This window comes from Lonchura striata, chromosome 1 (assembly GCF_050655825.1).
Source record: "Lonchura striata isolate lonStrDom1 chromosome 1, ASM5065582v1, whole genome shotgun sequence".
Taxonomy (NCBI): domain Eukaryota; kingdom Metazoa; phylum Chordata; class Aves; order Passeriformes; family Estrildidae; genus Lonchura; species Lonchura striata.
Window position 1 is genome coordinate 43,358,164 of NC_140703.1, and position 23,154 is coordinate 43,381,317.

At 35.4% G+C, this 23,154-nt stretch overlaps 1 protein-coding gene across 1 annotated transcript in view; it reads left to right on the plus strand.

Annotated features, from left to right (window-relative positions):
• The window catches only part of ARHGAP42 (Rho GTPase activating protein 42), a 139,257-nt gene that overhangs the window by 32,237 nt on the left and 83,866 nt on the right, over positions 1 to 23,154 (plus strand). The window contains exon 3 of the mRNA XM_021529328.3: positions 15,460 to 15,521. Within this exon, the coding sequence (XP_021385003.3) occupies positions 15,460 to 15,521 (62 nt within the window). The remainder of the gene's footprint in view (positions 1 to 15,459; positions 15,522 to 23,154) is intronic.

Consider the following 23,154-nt stretch of genomic DNA (forward strand, 5'->3'; position numbering starts at 1 on the left):
CTAAAAATAAATAATTTGGCAGTACAAGAGGGAATGTAGGACTTGTTGGTATTTTTTGAAGAAGATCTATGTAATGCAGAGAGGAAACTCGGATTTAGTCTTTTCCAAGTGTATCTATTATTATGGTCTATTTTCAAGTCTCCTCTCCCTTCAGTTTTTCCTTTTCCTGACTGAGTCATTGGACAGGAGGTCTGAACTGCTTGTTTTCACTTGCAAGGTTTGCCTCATCCGCACCCTACAATATTGTGGCAGTCAGAAAACCGTCATCTGAGATGACTGGTATTTGGTCACGGTCTTCCACTAACTCCTGGCAGGGAGTGGGAGAGGAGCTTTAATTTTACTGGCAATTAAAAGTAGGGGAGTGAAATCACTGACCTGCTGCTACTCAGGTGTAAAAGCTCATGCATTCTTCAGGTGTGTCCACTTTGGAAAAAGAAATGGTGTGCATGTACTTTTTGTCATGCTACATATTATTTATTGGCTGTAAAAGTTATATTGTATATGTCTATTTTTAAACTAAATCTGCAGTATCTCAGTTATATGTCTTAGATTTGGTCAATAACTTTTTAAAAGACATTTTTTTGCATTTAAAATCAGGTGACTGAGAACAAAGACAATATTCATTTTACTTGTAACCTAAATGTAGCAATGAAAAGACATTTTATTGTTTGGACATTAAACAGGCATTCAAAACTGTTCAGGAAAAAAACACAGTTCATGAAGCTTGACAGCTGATTTATTTCCCTTGAAGCTTCAAAGAAGGGATTTCTAGCTTCTAAAGGACCAATTGCCTGATGGATTGTCATGTACATCAAAGAAGCTTGTAAGAGTAAAAGGTAAACCGACAGGAATCAAATTCAAGTCTAACAGAGCTTGAATGATATTGTGTACTTATATAGGGTAAGGCTCAATTTTTGATCTCCCTAGAGCAGTGACCTAGAATTTATCCATATCTTTAACATGCCCCAACAAGATAGGTGTTTGCTTATCATCAAAGACAGCTTTGTATAGATGAATCCTGCTCTTTAGCTCCTTCTGCTTTCACCTGCTTTTTCTAAAAATGTCTACAACCGTGCAGACCAGTGAGTTCTACTTCAGTCTGCAGTGATATTCTGACTTGATAACATTTGTAAAACCCTATATATATATGTATAGGGGCTTATTGTAAGGACTACATTTCTATTTCAAGCTTAGCATTGAAAATCTACATTAATACACCTCAGCACTGGGAATTCACCTCTGAACAAGACTTGTTCTGTCAGGATGTGAATATTTAAGTATTTTCTTTAAAAAAAGGTTGAGATGCTTTTAGCATTAAATATAAGTGATTTATTTTTCCCCCTTTTTTTTTTCTTACCAATAAAAAAATATTTGGAATTGAATTGATAGCTCCATTAACAATTTTTGAGGCAATACTGGAGTTGAGGGTCTCTCTTTAGTAACTAAGCACAATGGGTTTTTTTTGATTTTTTTTTGCTTTCCAGTCTGAGATCTAATACGAGTAGTTTTATTTACATTTCCTATAACCCGTTCATTTTTAGTTGCTCTTTTAATATAACTTATTTATTCCAGTAAGCCCATTACATAAAATACATAAGAAGTCATTTTAGTTAAGCTTCATGACACACTCCACATAAACAGAATTATGGTGGTGTTCTTCATACTTACTTTAATCCATCTCCTATTTAATCCAGTGATTTATTTATTTGGGTTAGTTTGTTTTTTTTAATTCCTATCTTTGATTTCTAATTTTGATGATTTAGTATCTTCTATTTACAAGGATTTGATTTTTGCATAAAAGATGTGTTCTTTGACAAAAAAAATCTTATCTGTGTCTATGGCTGTATAATGCATTTTAGGTAGTTTTTTCATTTTGCTGCAAGTTAGCCAGATTTATCTTCATAGTCACTTTCAGATATACCATGCCTAGTTTAGAGTCATTTTATGCATGAATTGTAAGGAATTTCTGTGACTTTCTTGGATAAGCAGACTGCCTTTTCCTCAAATCATCTACACTCTTATGTTTTTGATTGGTTTTTTAACTGTGAACATCACAGGATTCAAGCTATAAAACCTTTTTCAGTTTTTAATAATTTTGCCAGCAAAGTTGGTTTGGGAAACAGTGGTCCACATCTTTACTAGTTTTTCTCATTAAAAAATTAAACAAGCTAGCAACAATTGCTGGTTTTGTTTCTTCCTGTGGTTTGGAATGCTTGTGGAAGCATGTGATCTGCAGCAATGCATGACTATTTGATGGCAGAACATGGTTATTAGCTCCAGTTGCATGTGATTCAGTGAAGCTATAACTGTGTTTTGTACAACTGAAAAGTTTTGCAGAAGATGGCATTTTCCATGCAAAAATAACGAGTGACAGTGAATTAATAACACTGAAAAGCCACCGTAATGAAAGTTCTGTGTAACTTGCCCTTAGTCTGAGAAGAGGATGCTGCTTTCCTAATTTAACAATTGTGTTTTCCTCAGAAATAAAAACACATGATAACACTTTGCCGTTTGCTTTTTAGACATATCACCATGCTCTCAACCCTCTTTGTAAGAGTTTTGCACAAAAATTAAATACTTAAGATTGACAGTGAAGGAGGTCAGCCATTTATATTGCTGAGTGGGAGTTTTGTGTAAAATGGATGCATGATTCAAATGTTATAGGTAACATAGAACTTTACATGGATAGGACAGCTGCAAAAACTATGTTTTTAATGATTAACATTTTCCTCAATATACACTGCAGGCATAAATTTTGCAAGGAGAAGGTTTGCCCAGCTCCTCCTAGTATTGTCCAACTTGTGTCACCTGGATCTCTGCCTAAGAATTTCCCTGTTTTGATCCTCTTTTATTCTGTGTCTTTTATCTGGTTTACGGGTGCTAGAGATGAAAATAATAAACATTATTAACTCAACGGAACTTTTTCTTGTGCCTTTAACAAGTTCATGTCTATTATGTATTGTGGCTAATTATATACCTGTGAGATCTAATATCTACAGTATAACACCATTGTCTTCAGAATTAAAAACAAACAAACAAACACATTATAATATTCTGGAATTTTATTTTAGTATCTGTGTTTTATTATCAAATGCTGTTTAGGAAAGTGCACTGAAAAGCATATGTTTTTCACTCCGAGACTGTGGGTTTTGAAGTTTGGGATTTTCTTCCCTGCAGAGAATTATGTTATGACAGATGTTTCAGGTAGCATCAGATGATTGATTTAAGAATGTAATAGGATTATGATGATTTATGAAATCATTATTAATTGAGCTACAAAGAATAGGTCAAAAGTTCTAAAATGTGGTATCCTTTCTTGTGGGCACTGAATTCTTCTCTTGGTGCTAACAGTTGGGGCTCGTGATCTTTGCTGACTCACACAAGTCGTTCATGGGATTATTAAATTACTTTCAACAAACCATCTACAGAATTGTTAGCTCATACCTGGCAGTTATGTTGTTTACAGCAGTTAGTTTTGAGTTAAATTTTGAAAAATGGATTCAAATGTACTAGAGAGAAAGAGCTCAAAACCAAACAAAGAAATGCAGAATGCTAATAAGTTGTTTGCTAGAGTCCACTGCTATGTTTTCCTTTTTGTTTTAGTTGAGCAGTGATGCCAGAAGCTTAGTCTTCTTTTTTTCTCATACTGGGCATCCACATGTACAATGCTTTTCAGTTGGCATTTGCTCTACCCTCTTGGAGAGCTTGTCAGGGGACAAGCATCCAATAATTCAAAGCAGCAAATAGATCTGTACTGGGAAATTAGTATATAAAACTACAGGAAAAAAAAGGAAAAAAATAACGATGATTCCATTTTTAATGGTGCATGCTGTGGATACAATGCTCTCTCTATTCAAATAAATAAATTTAAAACAACAAAAAAACTGCATAGGAGCTTTATACATGCCTACAGTATATACAGACAAATCTTGACAATCAGTCTATGGACTTAGCAGTCTCCAGGTTAGGACATTGCCTTTTGGAGGTTCATCAGGAATCTGAGAAGGTAGGTGTCAGATTACTCATGATTTCAAGACACTGTTGCTTGTAGTGTGTAATGGCTTCTTGAATTTGCTTGGCTTTTCCTGAATTATTTATTAAATTCAGTCAAGCCACCTACAGACAGAATCACTTGGATATCTTACAGGTCATCTCCTTAATGACTTGAGGTTAAGCTCTTATGTTCAAGAAAGTTCTTTTTGGCGTTAATATTCAACCTACTTTGCACTGAATTGCCATTTGCAACCAGGCATCTGAATGGAATTACCAAGTTCCAAATAAGTCTAAAATTACTTCCAGCATTGCAGGTCCACTACTGCTTTATCCAAAGCAAAGTAAGAACAGGATATTGCCACCACCTTGAGGGCAGAGTTCTGGGGGTGGATTTTTTTAGTGTAGGCATCATCCCAACAACTTTTCTAGTGCTTGAGTTTGTTGGCCCTGTGGAACATATTAGGGACAAGTGTATTTACAAAAGGTGGTTTTATATTAGATGGGTGGGGAAGGGTTGAGTCCTTAATTAGACTAGAAAACTATTTACAACTGAGAGTGAATTTGCATAGAAAGATTGTATCCTGCTTTTCCACAGCAATTACCTGCTTAGATTTGCCAGCTCTTTTTCCTCCAGCTGAAGGAGTGAATTTTAAGATTTAACTTTTTAGATTACTTTCAAAGCAACTTTGCTTAAGGTACTCATAAGATCACAGGACAGGGTTCTTTGGTACTTGTATTGGATTGTTTTTATCTATAGAAGTTCAATTGTTACAATTTATGGGAGGAACTCAGCACAATCAGGTTTTGAAATGCCTAAAGTGTTTGTTTCAAATCTGTTGATTCTGTTCCTACTGCTATTTTTTTTTTTAATCCCTGTTCATATTTGACAATTTAAACAAATGCCACCTGTTTCCGGAACTCTATTGTTTCTTGACTTCAAGAAATGAATGATTTTATTCTAGTGCTGGGATCCTATCAAGGCTCCAAAACAACATCTGCCCCAGAAAGTGAAGGTTACATTCTGTTGGTTGAGCCCAGAGCTCTTGTCCTTGCTTTGGAAGGGCAAATGAGGCTGACAAATCAGGAAACAAAATAATGGTGCAGTACATTTTTATCTGTTCAGGAGGAAAAGGTAACATAAGATCAACAGCAGAGTCCTTGTTGTTTCTTTTTCTCTTGGATACCTATCAGAAGGTTGTTGGAATATCCATGCTCCATTCTCTCTTGACCATAAGATGAGTGTTCAAATGAAAAAACTGAATTGATGCAGTTACTGCCATCTTTCTTTGCCCTACCTTTCTTCTGTGTCAGGAGTAGCTGACAGTAGGTGCTCTCCTGAAACCCTGAAGTTTGCATCCTGGTGTACTAACAGAAGCTAAAGTTCATGTTAGTTCATTTTACTGTGTTGGACTGCAGACTGTGGTGTCTCAGATACAGCTCTTACTGTGCACAGAAAGAGGTTGAGACAGGCAATGGACAACAATGGCTTTGTTGTCCTGGTGCATTCTGCTAAAGAGTTAAGATGAGTCAAAATTTGATCTGAGCAGCTGAGCAGATGAATGGACAAGTCCATGCCGCTCACAGAACAATATGAAGTAGCTTTTGTGTCTCTTATTGATATTTCAATCTCCTGGATTCTTGAAGGTGTATTCTACTTTATTGTCCTTATTCTACTTATGTCCTTATGCCTTCAACATACCTCTTTTCCCTTCCTTTGTCACTTAATTTCATTATTTCTAGATTTGGACATCCCAGTGGAAGTATGAATTCCTATAGGGAGACAATCTGAGGGCCAGAGTGTTGCTTTATAGAGTTGTTTTGAAAATAATGAGTATGTACTGCTGATGCATATAATACACTTCTGGTAAAATGGCATAACATTTTAGAGTTGTCAGGCTAGCATACCTCTTGGGAAATAGGAACTCATTTTCAGAACAGATCAGCTGAGCTTTGAGATATTCATCTTCAGATCTGAGCAAGTAAGATAAAGGATTTGTACTTCCTGAAATCAAAATGCTTAGTAGAGTTTAGAGTTTTAAGCACAGGAGCTTTTTGATCCCTTTGTAGGGCTAAATTCAATTAAGCAATTATAGCCAACCTACCATCTGTTGAAGTATTTGGTGATATTTCTTCTAAACTCTTATTCAAGCAATAAATGCAAAACTTTAAAAATCAGAAAAACAGTGTTAATGATTCTCAATTGCATTCTGAATATATTGCTTCTGCTTTTACTTCCTCTATTTCAGCACTCATAAAGAACCACACACAAATAAGGTTTGTACAGCTGGGAAGACTAAAATATCAGGATTTTTTCCTTCACTTAAAATATGGATGGGCCTCTGAAGAATTGGGGATTGGCAAGCCTGAAATGTAGTCATAATTACTTTTAATTCCTTTGTTTATGGAACACTATGATTTAATATTACTTTTGCAGCTTAACATTGCTGCAAACAATGTTGTACATTGAACAGTGGTTGTTTCCTATGTTGTCTTGTTATTCAGCTATTAAAAAAACTTGAGGTTGAAGCAGCAATTCTTATCTTAGAGTGAAAAATTTGCACTTAGTACATATATATCACAACTCCTTCTACTGGGATGGGGGAGGGAGAGCAAGAGAGGACCGTAGTCTGACTGCATCAGGATCCATCTTTGAACTTAACTATTTCTGAATATTTCATGTTTTTTAGAGCTGTTCTTCCTCTGACATGTGATAGGATATCAGTCAACTCTGGCAAAACCAGATCTGTTCAAGTCAAAGGTTAATAGTCGATTTAGTTGAAGTAAAGATTAATGGAATGAAATTAACTTCTCTGGAATGCTGTTAGTTTTCAGTAGGGGCCAATTCAAGCTGCTATTTTTTCAAAGTAGGTCTCCAGCAGTGCTTTAAGATCACTTTGTACCTGTTAGACAGAATTTGGTGTATTGAATATTGTTCCCCACACCCTGCTAAGTTCTGCAGCTGTGGAGCTCAGCCCTACTGCTGTGCCTGTGGCTCCATCAGGTGAAAAGAGAGGCTGATTTCTCTTTGACAGGTACGATAATGTAAAGCCCCATTTTGTAGTGTGGCATAGAGATGCAGTATTTTTTAATGATCACTTATCTAAACCCTTATCTCTTTATTCTATGAGAACATGGCAGAAATGGTGTATTTGATGTGACTCATCCCGAAAGCCTCCACCCGTTCACAGAACTGTAGAAGGGGAGAGACAAGAAAAGAGTTTGTCATTTGTAGACAGGTTTTGATACAGTGCTCTGTGCAAGCACATGACTGCTTGAGTGATCCTTCTCATGTTGCTAAGAAAATTAAAAAAATTATTTAGATTATTTAAAATGTTTTTGCTGGCACTCCAAGATGCCATATTTCAGAAGAGGTGCTTTAGACTAGTAAAGTCTAGAATTAATTTTTTCTACCACATTTCTGCCATGTTGAATAATTCATGCTACACAAGATAAGTAAATTTTCCAAACTGAATGATGTATTTTCAATACCTGTACTGCTTTTATAAATAGGGTAGAACACTAACACAGGGTAGATATGCAGCTGTATTTTTAATAAAGTGTTAAAAGTATAATGGTAGTAATGGAATTATTCTTTGGTGTGAGTTTGTTTTTGTTTTGTTTTTACAAACATGCTGTGGGATAGACAGCCATTATGAACTTTAAAATTTTTTCAGGACTCTCTGAAGTGTTCTGCCCTTGCTTGATCTATTTAGAATGTTCTACTTGTATTTACTTTGTGAGCTTCTGCATGAGTAGGGCATGGCAATTTACTGATATTAAGTCAATGAATTGGATTTATTTAAAATGTGTGACATTGCGTGTGTTTATGTTATCTCTACAAGTGTTGTGTTTGACAAGTGTTGACAGTAAATCTGGGAGTTCTAGATAACCTGACTTTCTTGCAAATTTTAGTTCGTATATAAACATGTAGCTTTCTGTATATGGCTCTGTTGAAAAGTAATGGAGTGGAAAAGTGTAAATGTATTGGCTCAAAAAATTGTTTTAACTTTTGTACAAGGCTTGTATTTGTATGTTTAAATATTTGTGAAATGATAGCTCCTTTTTATAGCAAAGAATTCTCAGAAATGACACTGTTTGTAACTGGATTTAGATGGTTACCCTGATGTAGGTTTGTTTCTGAAAAGGGGAAAGGATTTTTACTTCTAATAGTGGCCCTGCACTTTATGCTTTGCATATGTTTAGGAAAAAAACTTCAGAAAATACCTTACTATATTTGCTCATTAAGTTTTGCAAAGTGAAAATACTCTTGAGTTAAAATTGCCTCATATGGTAAGTACTGTCCTGCCAAATACATCTTGCAGAGCTTTGGCCTTCATTGAAGCGGAGATCTTGATTTGGTGCCTTTTATGGTTCTCGTATTGGCCTGCAGTGTGAGGCACGCGTGTGTGATGCTCAGGCGGGAGGTTCCATTCTTGCTGTGCAAACGCCGGCCTCTTCTGCTGGTTTGTCTCACCTTTGTAGTGTGACAAAACCCAAATGTTTGGGCCTCGTATATGGCCTGCAATTGAAGGGCTTTGAAACTGTGGGGAACATTGCCTAGAAGCATGCAGGGATCAAATGCTATAAACCAGGGGAGGTCAAAGGGGAGACTGTTTCTGAATATCTGATAGTTTCATTGCCGGTTTTGTTTTCATGGGGAATTTGCAGCACCTACTACCATCTCTCTGTCCCACTACTGTGAAGAGCCAAAATGCTCCTAATTATGATGTGGAGAAAAAAATTACCACTGAATTTACTCTTGAGTTTACAGTGCCTTGACTCAAATGAAATAAAGAGAAGCCTTGGGGTTCCTTTACTTTTAGTTACATGTATTTGAGTAGCTGTGCCCTGATGAAATTCTCTGCTTGCCAGCATGTCGTGGAACATGTGATCATATTTGGAGAACAATACATATACCTTGAAGCATAAATTTGGGCATAAAAGGCTTAATTTGTCAATTTTCTTGATTATTCATTTGTGTAATTTCTTTGCAGAAGCTTTAAAACAGTAATTTTTCATCTCTGTCTCTTTGCTGTTGCCATGCTTTTTCTTTCTGATCTAAAATTAATTTTTTGGGGGCAAATTTGGATTTCCTTATGTGACGTAGCACGCTTATTTTCAATAATTTAAAAAAAATTGGCAAAATACCTTTCCGCACAGTTCAAGGATGGAATTGCTGCAGGAAACAAAGTTACCACTGAAACTTGTGCTTCTTGGGAGATATATCAAAATCTGCCAGATCATGGTAGTATTTGATAAAAAAAAAAGCATTGCATTAAGTCATTGCAGACTAATTATGGAGCTAATAGTAAGAATGTTCACTTATTGAGTCTGAATATCTTGATTCTATCAGAAGAACAGTACAGACCAGACAGGGTTGTTTGTACCTTAGTGTGCTTTCCCATGATGGAAGTCTTCAAGGAAATTTGTAGTTATTTGGATTGTAAATTTAAACCACTGTCTTCTGGCAGAAATCATTGTCACTTTGAGAGTGTATTTCCATGCTGTGGTATGCTGATGTAATCTTTAAACCTCCACACTTGAATTTTTGTTTCATCCTATGTCTTTTATTACTAGAAGTGCATGTCACTGTATTATAGGAAGGCTCAAATAGCCTTTTTTACTGTTCTTGAGGAGGCTGTGGTAAATGTAAACACAGACAACAGGAATGCATAAGGTCCTTATTACAGATCCATAAAACCTGATACCTAGATTAGGAAGGTAAAAGAAACCAAATGGAAAGGATAAGGCAGCACTTACAATAATAATTTTCAAAATAAAAAATGAGATTGAAACTGCATGAAGAAATGAACCATTATCTTGCTATTCTAACTTCTTTTTTCACAATGGAATCTTCTAACATAATTAATCTCTTGACACCAATACTCAGCTTAAAGCATATCTGACATGCTGCAAGCTTGCAAACTGGAATTTACATAAATGCTTAACTGATTTTTCTTAAACCTTAACAAAAGAAAGCAGTTGCTGCATTTCCTTTGTTATCTTGGGAATGATACTCAAAAGGGGACAAATAACTAAGATAAACATTGCTTTCAAATTCTGTACTTCTCTCCTATTTTGTGGTCTTTTCTGCTTTCCCAGTAAATATAACTTATGGTACAGAGCTCAGTCTTACAAGCTGAAGTTTCTCCAAAAATTGTTGCCATTTGGAAAGTGAGGGAAGCTGACCTAGGGTAGAATAGTGGAAGAAATAGCAGTAGATAAAGAAAATAGAAAACCTGAGTAATAATTGGCAATCAGACCTATCAGACATATGTCTTCTTGTCCAAATATAGCTTTTCTGAAAATGTGTTTTAAAAATAAAACCAACAGCTCTTTTCTGTAGGAAAATGTTGCAGTCATCCTGCACTACTGTTTTTTAAATTGTTACAAAGGTGCTCCAGCCCAGTCAACATTAGTTATAAAACACTTTGACACCAATACTCTGCTTAAAGTTCAAGGACATTTCACATTTTTCACAATTTGCATAAATTATTCATTATTTCTGTTTGTAGACTAAGGTGTTGATCCTTCAGCTTGTTCCCATTAAACTCAAATGTAACTCCCTTTAAAGCTCTAGGTAATTGTACACATTTATGTTTTATAGACCAAATTCAGTAGGAAAATAGTGGGGAAAAAGGATCATTAACAAATCAGTCCAGGTCATGACAGTAGTAAAGGAAACCTCTAATGTATAAAATAAGGCTCCATTTAAATTCATAGTCAACATATTGAAAGACCAAGATAATGGCAGGCTTAGGAGTCTTTTTTCAAGACAGTTGTCCTCTGCATTCTATTTTGTAATGTGAAAACTTACCATAGTGGTGATATTTTGAGACATCCAATTTAGTTACTTATTGATAGACATTACAGATCCCTCTTGTTAAGTAGAAATTACTGAGAAAGCAGATGATTGTCTCCTTATACCTGTTGTGGCCTGTCAGTGTTGCTCTGAAATTTTGTTTTTTTTCTGTCTGAAAGGAAGCCTTCTGTGGCCATTCTTGTCCTACCTACTGTACCACCCCATCACCACCACCTCACATACTTTTTCAACATGCCTTAAAGCCATAGAAGGAAGGATGGAAATTTTATTTGCTGTTGTGATTTATTGAAAAACTGCTTGTTGTGGCTGCAGTTAATACCCATCATTAAAAGCTCTGGAAATGCAAAAGTTAACTAACAACTATTTAATAATATATTTACTGTAATTGTAGATTTGGAAAAGAAAGCCTCTTCTCCCAGTCTTCATAGATCTTACATTTATTCTGCTTTTTCATGGAAGTCTAGTAAACAAGTGTTAATCCTTAGAAAATTTCCTTATGGGCCAATAGTCTGTCTTGAATTCTGTTTCAGTGATGATTTATTTACAGGGAAAAACTCCTCTCTAGACTTTAGCTACAGTTTGTGCTCAAGCATGAATTCAGGCCGGCTATAGCAAGTCTGTACTAGGTATAACCAGTCTGGAAGATGCACTTGACTGACCTTCCTGCCAAAGAGTACTGGAAGCAATGTACTGCACAGTCCTGGAAGTTCCTCAGTCACATCAGGAAGACATAAGGAAATAATTTTTGACTTTCATAAAGCAAGATGTCATAAGAACATGTGGTATATCTATGTATTACTTTTTCCATGTTGGCATTCACATATCTGAAGATGGTGGTGGTATCTGCTCATTTTGAAAAAAAATCTTGTTCTGTGTGTTTTAGAGTATGTAAAAATTGTCTATGTGTTGTTTAAGACTGAATGTATAAGTGGAAATTAAAGCAACAGTCCACAGAAGAGAACATTCAGTTATATTGTCTTCCACATTAGCTTTTAATTTCTGTGTTTGGTTGAACATTACCTTCCAAAATTTGCTTTATGTCTTTCAATTCAGTATTGGTCATGCAAAACTATTATATGTGTCATACACTTTGTCAGCCCTTTGTCATTAAATGTAGATGATGTCATATCTGTTGCGTGTGACATTTAGTAGTATAGTGTAAGACTGTACTCTTAAACATTAAGCTAAGGGTGATAGAGTAGCTTCAATAATTTCCACAGGCATGCTATTTTAAGGTGATACATTCTCTACACAAGTATATAGCAAAAACTTCACAAAATTTATTATGTGCATTTTTTTTCTCCTATGAACAGCTGGGTTGGTTTCAATACAGTAAACCAGATTCAACATCAAACTTCAGTTCCTTTTTAATTATGTGACTATAGTTCTTTGTGGAGCTGTACCATGTGTTTGAAATTATAAGGATATTGGGGAAAAAAGGACATTGTTTATCTACATTAACGTTTAAGCTGTTGGCACTGTTAGTTTGTTTCTTTATGAAGCAAATTAATTAAAAGACTTTTCAGTTAAAAGTAAAGAGAGTAGCTTTTTTTTTTTTTTTTGGTAAATAAAATAATGGGAGCCCTTTCTCCTGGACAAGGGAAATTTTGCAGCTCGTTGTTGAGTTGGGAGCACTCCAGAGAGAGCAGCTGGCAACCTGTTGTGATTGTGATGAGTGAGACCACAAGTATACATCTGGGTACACATTCAATTGTTTTTTGTTTATTGGGCATTGCTTTTCCCAAGCATAATTTCTATCATGTTACCAAATGTATCTTACAAGTCCTTTTGAGTAGCCCTTAAATAAAAAGTAGACTGTAAAACTGTTGGGATTTTTAAGTTAATATTGCCTAATAACTTAGAATAAAATATTGAGTCAGCACTTCATCTTCCTTTAAATAGGTCACCAATTACAATAATTCTTTATTAAAATAGCTAAAAATATCTTTATATTTAATACGTTGGGCTGCAAATTGTACTTAATATTATTGGTTTGTTTTCAGAATTTATTTCTTATCAGCACATTCCCATGACATTTCCTCTTGCAAAATACTTGATTTCTTCCTTCCACCCCTTTTTTTATTTACAAAGTTCACTTTAATTCTTCTGTATCTATTGTGATTGAAAAGAAGTAGATTTAAAAAAAATGTTGTAGCATTACTAAGAAAAGATTGTCAGGCTGGTGTGTAATGCCTGGGTATCCTGACAGACAGTGGGCTGCATCTGAAACATCCCTTCCCTTCCCTTCCCTTCCCTTCCCTTCCCTTCCCTTCCCTTCCCTTCCCTTCCCTTCCCTTCCCTTCCCTTCCCTTCCCTTCCCTTCCCTTCCCTTCCCTTCCCTTCCCTTCCCTTCCCTTCCCTTCCCTTCCCTTCCCTTCCCTTCCCTTCCCTTCCCTTCCCTTCCCTTCCCTTCCCTTCCCTTCCCTTCCCTTCCCTCCCAAGGTAGGTTCTTTGTTCTTAGTGAAACTGACCTTTTTATTCCCCCAAAGGTGAGCCAACAGGGAGGAAAAGATGGAGACAATTTCTCAGTGTTTAGCTGAGGCACTGTACAGGTGACAGACTAGTACCTTTGTATTAGTGTTAAATATTGAGGAAAATATTGATTTGCACACTTACACAACATATTTTATATGCTTTTTTCCTGTGGCTAACCTGAATTTATTTAAATCTTGAGCAAATATTTCAACTTTGAAACAAAAAACTCTGGTTCTGCCTTGAAATTCAAAGGATGAATCAAAAGCTTCTTGCACTGGTTTTTGTTTTGGGTTTCTTTTACACTCCTCCCCTTGCATCCCTCCACATCCTTATAGTTTAATCATGTCTGTCTGGCTAATTGTATATTTAGATTTTAGTGTTTCATATTGGGTACTTGGATAGTCAGGTATAACCAATCAGTTTATCATCTTATTTCTTTACCTGTTTTTTTGGTTTTGTTTTTTTTTTTCATGGGATATTATGAGCAGACTAAGAGATTGGGTTAATTCAGTAGGTATCAGAATGAAAATCTTCATATCGACATAACTGGCAAAATCTTCTGACACTTGTGTTCTCAGGGAAAAATATTAAAGGAAAACATTCAAGCCCCAAGTAGATGTATGTTTAACTTACCAGGTATATTTGGGCTAAATCAAGAACTCACAATGGGAAAAAAAGAATTATCAGCAAACAACAACTTAGAGGTCAAGATATGCAAGTGTAGCATCATAGTTACAAAAAAAAAAAAAAAATCAGCTATGTAATTTCTTGCAGAAGAAATTGGAACAAAGTGTTCATCAACTGAAAAAGTTAAGAGAGAGAAAGGAGAATGCAAGGAGGACCTCTGCAAGGTCCAGATGGTATAAAGACTAGAAATTATTTGGGAATGGTCCAAAAACTAAGTAGCAGTTTATGAATGCAGACAAGGCAGCTAAGGCAAGCCAGATACTAGTTCCTTCTTAAAGGATCTATTCCAGTACTTGCTAGAAAATGTGCTTATTTCCCTAAATCTTTTAGAGATATTGAGAAGGGATAAAGCCATATTATTGTAGACTAACACAAAAAACATTTAAGAAGATGAAAAATTACCTAAGAGCTGCAGTTCCATTAGCATCCTGTCAGCACTATATGTTGGTTAACTGAAGAATTTTTAAATCCTGTTCTTTTGAGAAAATCTGAGTTTTGTTTCCACGTTTGTTTTTTACCTTGTTCAAAATGATTGAGATTGCCTCAAGTTTATATTATTTAGCTGTCTGTATTCTGAGTTCAGAGCTTTAAACCACAAAATGTAGCATCCTCTCATTGACAGCAAGTACTACAAGTTGCATCAGGAGAAAGTAAAAACAGATACTTAGCTCTCTTGACATGATTGGTCTCTGGGATTGTCACCTATGGGACTGTGATGCTGAATCTGAGTAACCCCTATGCCCTTGGGAAAGTAATACAAATGGAAAGAAATATTTTCTAGACAGGTTTGTACCACTTGCTTACATGAGAATAAAGTCTTAAGAGTTTTCAGAATGTTTTCCTCTTTCTTGTCCTCTTTTAGGGGTTAATTCTTGTATTATGTTTCCATTGACTCTGCTTCTGCCCTTTGACTTCTATTTGAGAACAGTTTTGAGCAAAGACTATGTCCCAGTTGGAACAGAATTCAAAGCTTATAAATCAATCATCTGTTTGGGTCACCTGAGACCTTGTCCTTGTAAAGCATAAAGCCAAAGAGCAGTAAAATCTAAACACTTGACAAATGTTGAGTTTCAATTTTTTACCCTAGTATTTTTTGTAGTTCTTTCAAATCTTTGTTCTCTCACCTTAGTGGGAGAAACTTAATTATTTTTTTTCTGCTCCTGGTATGCTAAAATGAATTTTGTGTCTGAAAGCAGAATTATTCTGTTTTGAGACTGATGTTTCCATGTTTCAGGAAATTCAGTTTGCCACATTCCATTAAAAAGTTTATTTTTAAAATACATATGGCTCTTAAGACTCAGGTTCTTTTTCTTTGCTCTTGACCTGCTGCCCGCTTCAGTCTATCTTGTTATAAGGCTACTGATTACATTGCAGTATAAGAGAAATATTTTGTCACTGTAGCTTCAATCCAGATAATGGACTTACTGGGTCTTAAAATCTCATTTTAAGCAGAACATTCTTTTTCTTTGTTTTCCTTTCAGCCCAGTCATTGAAGGAGTTTGCTCGGCTCCTGATTGCTGTTGAAGAGGAGAGAAGACGACTGGTAAGTTTGCTGGCAGTAATCTTACATTTGGCCTCTCCTTGAGTAAAATAGTACACTTTTTTCTATTTTCCCTGAAGTGATTTTTTAAAAAATTTATTTGTGTAGTAGAGGTTAAGTACATCATAAGAATTATTTTGAATTCTTACGAAATGGCAGAAATGTACTACCACAAACTGCAGCAATTTTTATTAAACTGTTCAACCAAAGGCTTTTGTGTCGATTTAAAAATTGTTTTCTCTCAATTTCCTACCTCCCTGCTCCCTGACCCAAAATAAGCTTTGAATGCTGGTGTACCTTTCCCTTCCTGCACAAATCTTATACTGGAGACATAGATCTTTATTTGTATTTAATGAAATACTCTTGAGTGTTGTCCCATGAATGTGTGCTAGTAATCCAAGAATTGGATAAGAAGAGAAAGAAATTAATCACCTGAGAGAAACTCTTGTAGAATGCATTATGGATCAGTCTTGCCAGAGTCATCCATTGACAGGGTGTCCTTATGCGTTTGCTTCTGTTTGCTGCTGTTTGCTTTGATTTTTATATTTTTATTCAAATATAGCTCTGTTAAAGAAGCTTTAAGTGTATTTTTATGGAACTATTTAAAAAAAAATCCAGCTAAGCAGTGAAGCTGTTTTTGTCCTTACTTGTGAATCAGTCATGAATAAAAGAGTGAGCTAAGAATTAACATCAGTAGGGGGACTTCTAAATCTCATGAAAGTTTAACTAGCTCTAATCCATCCAAAGATTATGTCTGTCCTGATTTTCCTTTCTCTTACGGGTACTTAGAACATTGAGGTAAGGCTTTTATGACTCAGACTGGAACAAATTTACTAATTCAGAAAAAAAGTTTATATAAATTTGTCTTAACCTAGAAGTAAATAGCCATAGAATTGCTCTCCCACTATTCCTGTTTATATAAATATTTTTAAATGGCAAAGTCCTTCCATTTATTTAGTACAGTTGCATAGCTAATATCACTTAAATGTATAAAAGTTTTTTTTTTTTTTTTATACTTCATGTGAAACATTTTTTCCTGGGTGGCTGGAAGAGTGAGGTGAGTGTTCTATACTTACCACCTTAAAAGTCAGTTAGCAGAACACTTATTAGTTCCTTAGTTAAACAATGTTTTTAAATTAATAGCTTTCCAGTTTAAGTTAAAGATTGTTATGAGTTAACTATTAGGAAAAAAACCAACAATGAATAGGTGAGGGTTTTATTTTTCAAACTTGTTAGTCTTTCATAATATGTAAAAACATTTCCTATTATTTTCTCTCTTTTCTTTCCCCTCTGTTTTTCCTCTCAGAGGAGGCACTACTGTTCTCAGTTTTAGAAGTTTATGGCCTCTCTCTGGTTTATAATTTGAGCTTGCCATATAGTGTTTTTTCAAAAGATGTAGGAAGGCCTTTAGCATAAAAGAAGGAAAAAAATATTATTAAGTGAAAAAAGACCAGTCAGATGGAATAATACATTTTGTTCTATATCAATATGATTTCTATGGGAATGCATGTATTGTATAGCTAAGTGTGGTAGGTTGACCCTGGTTGGATTAGTGGTGCCCACCAAAGCTGCTGTGTCACTACCCTTCTCATCTGGGCAGGGAAGAGAAAATACAAGGGAAGGCTCATGGGTTGAGATAAGGGCAGGGAGAGATCACTTGGCAATCACTGTCATGAGCAAAACAGACTCAGCTTGGGTAAATCTGCTTCATTTAATGACAAATCAGAGTAATAAGAAACAAAACCCAAATCTTAAAGAAATGTCTCCTTCCCCTCCCTTCTTTTGAGGCTTTACTTTAAACCCAGTTCTCTATGTCCTCCCTGCCAGTGGCAGAGAAGGTCAGGGAATGAGGGCTGCACTTCCTTCCTCCTCATGGGGAGGACTCTCACACTCTTGCTCCAGTACTGGTCCCTCCCTTGGGGAACAGTCTTCAGAAATTTCTCCAACATGAGTCTTTCCCATGGGCTGTGTTTCTTCATGACCTGCTCCAGCATGGGTCCTTTCCACAGGCTTGAGCCCTCCAGGAACAGGCTGCTCCAGTGTGGGTTCCCTCAGGGTCTTCATATATGGAAAAGCTGCTCTTGACGGGAAATTACTTGTAATTACTGAACAACATTTTGTTCAGTTTGGAATAACCTCATTCAGTTCCCATTCCATGTCCAGAATGAGAACACACAGTTTTCATGGTAGTTATATTTGCATGAGAAAGTTTATAAAACTTAGAATTTCTCTAGGTCTCAAAAGTTTGAGGTGCCTGTTGGTGGAATTTGTTTAATTATTACTGGAGTAAAAGTATCACCTTTCTCAAAGATCTGGGTTTTTTATTCCCCAGTTTCTTACTGAAGTTTTCTACATGTCGTCACAGAATCCAGAGTTTTCTGTGAGGATCAGTGTGCCAAATAGATCCCTAGTATAAGTTTTTTTACTTGAAAAACTTGTAATTTAACAGTGGAATCTTCAGAGCACTTTTGCTTGCTTCTGAGGAAGTTTAGAGCATTATGTATACCCTAAGATTTCTCTGCTGAAAGCACTTAAAGTCAGCCAATTTGCAGCTTAGTGACGATATTAAACAAAGTTCTCAGCTGATGGGAAAGCTTGAGGCATGGCATGCAGGTCCTTAAGAATTTAATTTCCTTCTGCATAAAAAGAGAAAACATGCAAAAGTTATTTTAAAAAAGCTTGTTGTTTTTGAAATTTTGTAGAAGGCTTGGAGAAAGACAATGTTGTGGCTATTTTTGGATATACTTCATTGTACTATTTTCAACTTTCTTTTAATTCTTGTAGCATTTGACAGTAAAAGACACATCCTCATATAGGATGTATGAGAATATGGAATGACAAATATTAATTTTGCAAGCTAGCTAATGGCCTTATTTCCCTGCATTGAACTTTATTTTATTAAATTATGAGCATACATATAAGTGTATTAATCAGATTTGAATATAAAAAGTCTAAAAAAGTATATATTCATGTGACTAATTTATTTCTAACTGATACCTATTAAATTCTTCATAAGTCAAATTATATTTTTGTCTTGGTGAACACACTGTTGGAGTACTTGTCCACTGAATGTATAAATGAAGTGTTGCCAGTGGTCAAGGAAATAGTTTGAGAAGTATTTAGCAAGTCTTCTCTCCTTCCTGGATAAAGAACCAGAAGGAACTATTTTTTTTTTTTTATTCAGAAGAAACTAATGAAACAAGACACTATGAACAGTATTATTGGGAAAAACACTGAAATATAAAGTCAAATGTAACTGTATGTTACATAAATACTCTGTTTTGTAAGGCTTTGTGGCCAATATTACTGGCAGCACTAATAATATGGTGATTATTGCAAGTCAGTTTCTTTTATACTTGTCTTTTATTCCTTGATGCTAGAAAATGGACAAGTAGAAAAAAACAGAGGCCGTGCATCACACATTTTCCCTTAAAAAGAAAATAAAGGAAAAAATAACTCATAAGATACCTTCTTTTATGATGTACAGCCTTAGGTTTTGATGAGGTCTGTCATTTTGTGGTGGTGTTAATTTAGTGATGCTGTTGGTAAATGGTGCATTAAAAAAACTCCAACCAAACAGCACTACTCTTGGGCTTCACATGTACTGTAAATAGGATAAAAAGTCAGATTTATCCCCACTGCATTTCCAATGACTTCAGCAGCAAGCTATCAGGGATGTAGAATAATGACCTCTATTTCCTAGTGTTTATTAGGGAACAATAGAGATGCTATAATTTAATCCCATGTGAATGTTTGAATCTTTATTAAGGGAACTTACTTAAAATAATTTCCTTCCTCTTTCACTGAATTTGCATTCTTTTTGTTAAATATTTTATTTTACAGATTCATATTTTATTTATGCTTCTTATTAATTTTTTATTGCTAGTAAAATTAATAACAAACATAAATGATCTGTGAGTAAAATAAAATGCTACTTCCTTTTCCTTTTGTAGGATTATTCTGTGTTGACATCAGGATAGATTAACTGGTTCATGCTACTGGTCCTAGAGATTCCCTATGTGTGTGAAGCATTGCAATGCATTCTTTTGAATGTCAATGTTGTCCTGCTGGAACTCCCTGATTATTTCTAGAGTTTGCTAAATACAAGACTGAAATAGGCTCTTAATTCTTAAACTCCTTGCTATTTATCCAAGTTTTTTTTTGGTTGTTGGCACGTGATGAATGGCCCCAGAGCTTTTTCTGTCTGGCATCATGAATCAGTGAGATTCCTGACCAATACTAAACACTCCAGGGGATAGTATAAAAATTCTGAAGTGGATAGTTTTGTACTCAATGAATATTTTTCTTTATAAAGTCTTCCTTTTTGTATCTAATAATCTTAATGCTTCAGACAGTATCTCATTTATGTGGATTTTTTTGTTTTGTATAAACTGGATGTTCTCATTGTGGTTCTGTATTTGCCCTCACAAAAGAGGTCTGATGCTATCTGCTTCCAGAGAAAGCATAAAAATATTCAGTTTCAAAAGCTGCACTTGAAGACAAATGAGCTGTTAAAACCAGCTATCCATGGAATGGTACATAAAATCAGATACTGAAGGGCACAACATGTTGTTGAGCAGAATTGGCCTTTTCCTTATAATGCAAAGTGTGTTACAGATTCCATCAGAAGAGTAAGCAGTCTCCCATCCACAGGGGCAGCTTATTTCTCAGTTTATACAGGGAAAAAATAACATTGCATGTACTAGCACTCTGAAACTGCAGAAGAAACACCTGGCATTTCATTTTGTATGGTATCTCTCAAATTGCAAAAAAAAATGTTTGATGGTGTTTTGATATACTTGGTAACTGATTTCAGTGTTTTTTACCTCTCATGCAAGATTTGGCATTTAAATTAATCTCCTTGGTAGGAGTCTGCTGGGAAGAACAGTGAAAGCATATTACTATAAGTGAAAGAAAATGCCACAAATAAAAGGACTTCTTTGAAGTTACGACTGTTTTTTTTGTTTCTTTATTTTTGTTGTTCCTTCTACTCCCTCTCCTCCCACCATGTTTGCTGTTTAAAATTAATTAAAAGCACCTGAATTTAGTGAGTTTGAGTTTTTTCCTTATATTTAACATGGCTGTACATCCTATTGAGTCATTAAGGTAGCATGGACTGTGTTGTTGACTTATGTCTTTGGAAAGACTTTCTGAATTTCTGCATCAGATTACTAATTTGGAAATACCTCTTTGAGGTTTCTATTGAACAAGGATCAGCACTGAATTTTTAAATTTTCTTGTAAAAATAATTTTTACCTACATTTATCTATTCATTTTTTCACCTTTTCTTCCTCCTATTTCATCCCAGGTATAGCAGAGAACACATTTGATATTAATTACAGAAAAATCCTTGTCTTTGGTAGGAGAAGTTCTGCAAGATAGGAAAATACTGATTTCAGTGGGGGTTTGTTTGTGTGTTTGTTTTTGTTGGGTTTCTATTTTTTTTTCAACTATCAGCTTACTGTCCTCTGAGAGAATTCATTAGGAAAATTACTGGAAACAAATAGCATGTTTTCACAAACCTTTTTGGAGAGCCCCCATTTTGAACACTTGCTATATGCATTTCTGGCCAGCAAGTATTCTACAGACTACAAAAGACACAGAGGAAGGCAACAAGGAAGGCTTAACACCTAGAAACTGAGAATGAGAAGAGATTGTAAGGAGGTCTCTTTGATTAGTTTTAATTAAAATAAATTATATCAACATTATTTGAAGACGTATGATTCATTAGTTGAAATGGCATCTTTCCGCACACTTGAACTAGTCCTCAGCAATAGGCTAACACTTCAGCCCTTGAAATCAGATTTTTCTTCCTTTTTTCTTTTCCTTGCTGATACAGTTGTCAGTCTTACTTTGTAAGGATAAACAAGAACATACATTGCAAAATTACTTGGAGACTATTGCAGAAGCAAGAGTGTGCTCAATAGCATTACATGGTTTCCTGCTGTGTTTTAACTCTGGAATGACTGGAGGAAATGTGCTACACAGGATTTTATCTAATTAGCAGTTTGCAGAACCAGCTTTGCCTTAATTCTCAGCCTTTCACCATCAAAATAGGGAGATTACTTACATGGAGTTCAGCAACACTCAGAAAAATATTTCTGTATTCATATTAATTGCATATCTGTAGAGTGTAGACCTTTTGAGAAAAGGTCTTTCCTGTTGTGCTGGTGTGAATGTTTGTGTGACTGTGTGGTGAACATAATTGGAGAAGTGATGCAGCTGGAAAAATAATTCCTCTCGCACTAACTTTCTATTACTTCCTTCCCATCACTACAGTGCACACAATGAAAATGAACACCTTTTCAGGGCCAGAATTACTATCCAGAAGATAGTAATTACTTTGATATAATTGCTATCAAAAATATAATAAAAGTGTACCTTCATTTCTCTGCATATGTTGTCTCTGATCATTATAATTCATATCTGAAATCAGCAAATCTGCAACAAGTGAGTTCTTGTCGAGAGGGAGCTTTGTTTTCAATGCAGCTTTCCCCCTTGCCCTGTCTTGGGCTAGAAGGAATCCTGTTTGTTGTCTTTCTCTGCGCTGCTTAAGTATGAAAATACATGTGTTCAGTGGGTGTTTCTTAGCATTTGTGCTCAGTTAAAAAAAAAAACATAAAAACCAGAGTAATAAAAGTAAACAGTTCATGTTCTGTTATCATTAAGGTAGTTTAACATATAACATCTGTATGTATTTCTGAACTTTTCTCAGATAAAGAACACATACTAAGCCAGACAATTTGGAGGCAAAATTATGTCTGCTATTAGTACAGAGCATTAGCTGGCTTTTCCAGATAACACTGCATCAGCTGCTATAATTGTACACTTGGTGCACTCCTAATTTGTTTATATCTGATTCTAATTTCTCCAATAATATTCACAATTTAAAATAATTTCTTTCATTATTTTTTGTGGAAATGAAGAAAAAGCAATCATCCTGGGACATTTGGGTATGATAATTTTTAAATTGATAATTTTAAAACTGATCTCAATAGAAACAAGTTACAACTAGACTCTTTCACATCCCTGTATCTGCCATCCTCTGGAATTGAAAATACAGGTCCATATTTTCTTTACCTTTGCAGAAGGTACCTCCGTTCACTGTGTTGTGACAGAACAGTACTATTAATTCAGAATATTTTCCAAGTTTTATGATCATGAAGTCAACAGAGAACCTACTGTTCATGTTTTGCTCTGTATTTCTTAGCAGCTTTGTCTCTATGTTTTTCTTTTTCTTTTGAAAATGTGAGTTATTTCCTGTTGATATGAATGTCCAGAGTGCAGAGCCTTTTGCACCCTGTGCTCCTCATCTTAGGCCTAGATAATTTCATTGCCTTTAAACCTACCTGTTGAGGAGGAAAGCAGTTTGATTGCTTTTAGAGACAGTCTTATTTTCCAAGATAGTTGTCATAGAGTTGATTGGTGACAAAGTTATTTCCTTGTAGTAAGCAACTTCGTAAGATGTGTGAAAATGTAGATCTCCTATGTTGATCTCTGCTGTTGTTTTGACTGGATAGTTGGCATCAAAGAGTGATCACTTGTCTGTCTTGATAGGGCTAAGAGACTGTGGAAGTGGAAGGAGAGTGGGAATAGGATAATTGTTCAAGAGGAAAGGAAAGGGGAACAGAGATAA